Genomic DNA, 6,499 nt, shown 5'->3' with positions numbered 1-6,499 from the left:
TTACATAACTTTTGAACAGTGTAAACAAATAGTTTCTTTCAGCAACTTAATTTGATCCAAATTTAACATACTGCTTGGGTGACTGTAATCCAAACCTACGATCATCAACCCCTCAACCCGTTTTGGTGGCTGATCTTGGGCTTCAACATCCATACGTATTCCATCTACCCGTACGACTCAAGGTGAGGCTCAGGTCCAGGTTACTAATACCTTGACCTACACGATCCGACGGCATTCAATCTCGTCGTCATCACATCAAAAGATAAGTCAATTCGAGCAACACGCTCCAACATCAACCGAACCTAGATTTCCACCAATTTGATCAATTTATATGTTTATGCAAATATTGCCTATCGGTAATTAGCATTCTGTTTATTGGCTAGCTTCCCTAGCCAAAACAAAAATTGTCTTTTTCACTAACTTATGTTTTGGTGGCAAGCTTCACTAGCCACTTCCTTAAAGCACCACTGATTGTTCACCAGAACCTTATTATATAAATTCGATAATGACATTAAATAATAGAATTGGTGCCTAGCTAGAAGTCAATATCGTTTAGGTATTTCGAGAGCTATTCTCCGGCTTTCAGCTCGGCCCCTATCACCTTGCTTAGTTAATTTGAAACCATATATTATCACATGTGTTTTTCACTTGAATTAAAAGTATATGAATAAGTATATATGTTCAATCTGATCGACGGAACCACACGCACAGGATCTGTCTAAACAAGGTTATCGTTCGTGGATCCTCCTGGACACACCGCAGAGTTACTCTCCTGTCGATACCTTGTAACAGTTTGAATAAGCCCGCCCGTAAATAGAATTTAGCCAGTTTTCATAGGCATCAGGCTTGACATGGGTGGGTGCGTTCACCATATCGGTCTTCGCCAAAACCTCGCTCTCACTCCTCCGTTGACCAGATAAGGAAGAACACGTATTATTTCGAAAAGAGTGTGAGTATTCATTTGTTTCAAAGGAACAAGGGGTGCAATGTTGAATCCGATAAGTCAATATTTTCATATGAATGTTCTGAACATTACTCTAAAACATGATTATCCTCAAAGTTAATTGTGACACTGAGGCACATTTTGAGAATGTTGATTCTTAACTTGTGTCACAGAGTGTTTCTGAGTTTTACTCTTCGGATTAGATTTTTTTAGATTAGATTTGAAATTGAAAGAAACCGTAAGATCTACAACTTCCTTTGCCAACCAACAAAAGTGGCCGATGATCTCTGCATGTGGTCATGAATTGAATGGGAAGAGAAGACATCAGCGAACAGCAGATATGCTATTATTTTGGCTGTATTTTCTGTTGAAAGAAAAAAATTTCATTGTTATTCTGAATGTATGAAGTAATGAAAATGATTGAATAAATTGTCCCCACCTACCTGCTTCGTTTCTTCCAAGCACCCAACATTTGAACAGATTTCTTGTTTCAATCAAATAAGACGAATTTTCATAGAGCATCAGCATTTAATTCCGACCTTCTTTGAACAATTAATTTTCAATAACAAATGCTTCCCAAGCCTTTCCGAGTGACTATTTCAATTACTTGTGATTCTAACCTCAAAAATGCATGTGAACTACATCGCCGACAGAAACAGAATTTAACAGCAGGGTCTCAGGGTGGCCAGACTGCACGGACGGCGGATTTAAACTCGCGCATGCGCAGTTCTTGTATAGTTTCTAGAGATTGTCCCGGTATGTTTTGTCCTTTTATGGAAGACAGAATTCTTGAATAATTGAATCGCGCTTTGGTTATCAACGTATAAGCTCGTCTCTTTATCACATGGACATCTGATGACCGATAGTAATTTTTTTATCCAAAGAGCTTCTCGTGCTGCTGTAGATGCTGCTACATACTCGGCTTTCGTTGTACTTAACGTCACGGGTCGTTGCCGCTGCGATAACCACGTGACGGCACCGTTAGCGAAACAGAAGAAGTATCCCGTCGTAGATCTTCGCGTCTCAATATCTCCAGCGTAGTCAGCATGTGAGAATCCGATTAACTCTGCTTTGCTACCGCCGCTTGCATACTCGATGCCGTATTTGATTGTGCCTTTTAGATACGCGAAGATTCGCTTCACTGCTCGCCAGTGTGTCGTGTTATGTTTACTCAGGTACTTGCTCACTGCGTTTACCGCGAACGCAATATCCGGTCTTGATACGGTGGCTAAAAATACTAGCGACCCGACTATTAAAAAAGGATTGCGAACTGTTTCGGTTGGAGTAGTTCGAGGCTATGTGGACATTGGTAGTGGAGGAGAACCAAATGATACGTTACCTTTAGCAAAAGATGCACTAGTTTTAATGGTTGTGAGTTTGTATGATTCGTGGAAAGTACCTATTGGTTATTTCTTGATAAATGGTATAGACTCCGACACTAATGCAGGCATTTTGACTGATGACTTAATACGGCTTCATGATGTTGGCGCTCATGTTGTCTCTGTCAGATTGGATGGTCCTCCGCAACATTTTGCAACCATGCGAGCACTAGGTGCTAATTTTGATATAGAAAGGCCATCGCCTTACTTTCTGCATCCTTCTACGCAAGACAAAGTACAGGTCATATTTGATGCATGTCATATGCTGAAATTAGTACGAAATTGTCTTGCGGAGTATAAAGTTTTGAAAGACGGTGACGGGAATAAAATTCAGTGGAGGTTCATAGAAGAGTTGACCATGCTGCAACAAAAAGAGGGCTTAAGAGCTGGAAATAAACTTGAATTAGCTGATTTGCATTACTATAAAATGAAAATGAAACTTTCTCTAGCAGCACAGACTCTCAGCAGCAGTGTAGCTGATACGATTAAATTTTGCGCTCACATATACTTCACTTACAGGAATTTCTAGGAAGCGAATCTATAGTGCGTTTCATTAGATCTATTGATCGCATGTTTGATTTTTTAAATTCTAGAAACCCTTCAGGAAAGGGATTTAAAGCTCCTTTACGACGGACAAACGAGAATTTTTAGCGTTCTGAAATTCTAACTGAGACAAACTATCTAAAGAGAATTACTGACTTGCAGAACAACTTACAAAAAGTAAGAGATACGTTCCTCTCGTGGGTTTTTTATCTTCTATATCATCTATTGTAGAAATCTATGACACTTACGTGAAACCAGTAAATTCTCGAATAAAATACCTGTTGACCTATAAGTTTAGTCAAGACCACCTTGAACTTCTTTTTCGCGCGATTAGAAGTTGTGGCGGGTGGTGCCCCAATCCAACGTGTGCACAATTTATATCTGCGTACAAGAGGCTATTAATTCGCCATGAAGTGAAAGCTGTTAATGGAAACGTTACCGCAATGGACTCAACAAAAATCTTATCCGTTCGTTGCACTCACTCGCTAAAAATTGACCGTTATGATCCAGCTGTCTATGACTCTATGGTGAATATCAGGGTATCCAAAAAGTATGGGTTAGATAGCGATGACGATGAAACTTCAGACTGTCAAGAATTTCTCTCGCAATTTTTTGACCTCACAAACAAGCTTCCTGAGACTTTGTCAAGTTTTTCCAGATCTTGCGTAGCAAATATAGCTGGGTGGGTTGTTAAGAAATTAGTTGACGAGAAGAAACCCATTGTAAAGTGCGAGCAATGTCGCGATGCACTGTTTCAGAGGTCTCAGGTAAGAGCTGAATTCGATGACCATCCGCTCGTAGAAGCAAAAACTCGAAGGGGGGGGGGGGGGGGGGGGACTGATATTTCTGCTGACAAAAAATAGATGTACCACTTACACAAAGCTGAGGCCTTTCGCTGCTACCAAGTTGCCCTCAGATGCTGTTGTCGGTGATGAAGTTAGACATCACTTGACGCGTCAAGTTATATGGCAACATCAACAGTATTGTGTACTTCAATATAGAGATTTATGTAGCGCGTTGTGTTTTAATCTCAATGATAGGAGTAATTTTTTTCTTCGGTATGAAGGTCTCAAGTGAAACTAATGTATTTGTTAAGGTTTCACAATCAGTCCAAATGTGGGTCCTCCTCAGAATACAGGTTTTCATCACGAAATCTGTTCAAGTACAGAAAAAGAGTTGATCTTCTTTTGTTTATTTTTTTGCATTTTTTCTCTTCTTAGTTACGTCCGACGTCCCGCCTCACGTCTCTCCCACCTTCCTCGACGCTCGCCTTTACCTGCCATTCCCACACTCCATATCTTGTCCTCCTATTTCCATCTTGCCTTACACCACTCGCTATCGCCCTTACCTTGCTATTTCGATTCCCCTCTACCCTGGATCCTCGCTCATTTTCTCACGTAAAAGACTCACTCGTATCCCAACGCTCTAATCTTCAACATTTAGCTCTAACTCCCGTTCCCCAAAAACATCACCTCAACTACTCCCCAACGACTTCACCCCATTTCCAAATCAAAATAAAAGTTATAATCATTCTCTAATTATTGTTCTTTCCCTTCCATTCCCTGAACGAAGACGGCGACGACAACGAACCAACAAAAATAGCACCCGAACCAACACCTCGGGTGGGTACAAGGACTACCGTCCCCCTGTACCGTAACATCTTGAACAGATTTTGTAATCAAAAATTTTCTTTAAAGGAGGGCTACAACTCGGACCGAAATGTTAACAAATACATTTGTTTACCTTGAGACCTTTATATCCAAGAAAAAATCACTCCTATAGAGGTTTATGTTTGTTACACGTGCACATGAAAAACTAATTTATCTATTTATGGTGTATGTTTCCTCTATTACTAATTATAAGAGCTCACGTCATTAAAAAAAAGTACTGGTCAACTGTGCCCGTAATGGAAGTTTCATTAATTCACCTTTTCACCTCATCACTAGCTCACGCAGAAGGTATTGTTTGATGTCTTTACTGTAGCCCTGGAAGATGATTCCCTCTGCATTACTTGACGTACGACAATTAACCTGGTTTTCATTTGAATATTGCCAGCTAAATATGAACTGATGATAAAGTCTGCCTACGTTCATCTGGAGTAACCACCTTTACAATTCTACATATGAGATCAATTTTCACAGAATAATTATGAAGGATAATTACGACTTCACTAATCAGACCCTCAAAACGAATCCAATTTTATTATACATGATAAATCCAATTTTACATTTCACTTTCAAAACTGCAAAATCAATGTAAAACATGCAATTTAATTGTACATAATTTAATTATACATGGTAAATCCAATTTTACAATTTAAATTAAAACACAAAAGTGCTAAATCAATGTAAATAAAATATATTTGAACTGTTTAATACACTGGGTATAACAACTTTTAAACAAGCCGGCGTCTGAGACTACAAAACCGTCAATATTCTTCTTTATCTTTATAAGATTTAATTACGTATTTTGAATTTAGTAATACAATACAGTATTTTGAATATTTCGATATTCATTACAAGTAAAATTAGTGAATATCAAAGTAATATTAGGTCGTGAATTTAATTTTGTTACGAAATCAATTTATCACCTAGTTATACCTTAAATTTATATCGATTTTCCGTATTTTTTATGTTCTTGTAGAGTTTTCATTAAAATACTCAATTACAAAATGCTCAGGATGAAGAATTTGAAACTTAACATCTGTTTGTGAACCAGTTCGCACTGTTGTTGATTTTCTTTGTGTCATCTTTATTTAAATTTCGCGCTAAATTTGACGAATGTACTACAAGCAACATGGCGGCCTTATACGTTAAGTCGGCACAGAAATTTAACACGTGATACGCTATCCAGTGTACTATAGAGATTAGTGGGTATAGTCGAGACGGGCGCGAAGTCGAGGATCTCCGAGTCAAGCACGAGAGGTGACGAGTTGTGTGTGTCGGTGGAAACGGGCGCGAGCGAAGCGAAGCACGCGGTGTTACGTTGCGAGCAAAGCGCGGGCAGACAGTTAATGGCGGCAAAACAAAGTAACGTCTGGTTAATAGACAGCGGTGCGTTGAGACACGTGACATACAGACGCGAGTGGTTGACAAGTTTCCGATCGAGTGGGGACGGCAGAGTCATAGCGCTCGGTGATAACGAAACGTGCGATATCGTTGGTGAAGGGACATTGCATATTAAGAAATTAATTGGCGATGTTTGGCGAGATGCATGCATCGAACATGTGCTGCTCGTTCCGAAACTTCGAAAGAATTTGTTCTCGGTCGGAGTGTGTACTGGTGTCAGATTCGAAGTGCATTTCCGAGAAAATTACGTCGAAGTAATGAGTGGAAATGAAGTGCTCGCGCTGGGAATTAAACAAGGGAATGCTGTCTGTCGAATGCTCTTTAAAGTCGCTATGCCGGGCAGTGTCGAGGAAGCTAATATAGCGACGACGAATCTGAGCGTATGGCATGAGCGTCTGGGCCACGTCAGGAAGCGTGCTATTCGCGAAATGGTAAAAAAGGGGTTAGTAACCGGGGTATCACTATCCGATGAAAGTGACGTTTTCTGCAAGCCGTGTAGACTGGGAAAGTTTCATCGGCTGTCATTCAAGCGAACGACAGAAAAAGTGGAAACAAGGCCGGGCGAG

At 39.9% G+C, this 6,499-nt stretch overlaps 1 protein-coding gene across 1 annotated transcript; it reads right to left on the bottom strand.

The window, feature by feature from the left end:
• Window positions 1–2,473, bottom strand: LOC124406216 (secreted RxLR effector protein 161-like). The gene is made up of 5 exons (XM_046881573.1): window positions 2,415–2,473; window positions 2,283–2,299; window positions 1,765–2,192; window positions 422–485; window positions 1–164 (listed from the first exon to the last, which is right to left on the bottom strand). The coding sequence occupies exons 1-5, from the start codon at window positions 2,471–2,473 to the stop codon at window positions 1–3; spliced, it is 732 nt and encodes a 243-aa protein (XP_046737529.1).
• Between the last annotated feature and the right edge of the window lie 4,026 nt (window positions 2,474–6,499).

Source organism: Diprion similis, chromosome 5 (genome assembly GCF_021155765.1).
Source record: "Diprion similis isolate iyDipSimi1 chromosome 5, iyDipSimi1.1, whole genome shotgun sequence".
NCBI lineage: Eukaryota > Metazoa > Arthropoda > Insecta > Hymenoptera > Diprionidae > Diprion > Diprion similis.
Note: the sequence above shows the minus strand (reverse complement) of the source record. Positions and strands in the feature narration are given on the sequence as shown.

Coding starts and splice junctions, on each gene's coding strand:
- LOC124406216 (XM_046881573.1), bottom strand. CDS start 2,473: ATGTTGCGGAGGACCATCCAATCTGACAGAGACAACATGAGCGCCAAC. Junction 486..1,764: donor ATAAAGAGACGAGCTTATAC/GTTGATAACCAA, acceptor TTATATAATAAG/GTTCTGGTGAACAATCAGTG. Junction 165..421: donor AGCTTGCCACCAAAACATAA/GTTAGTGAAAAA, acceptor TCGTACGGGTAG/ATGGAATACGTATGGATGTT.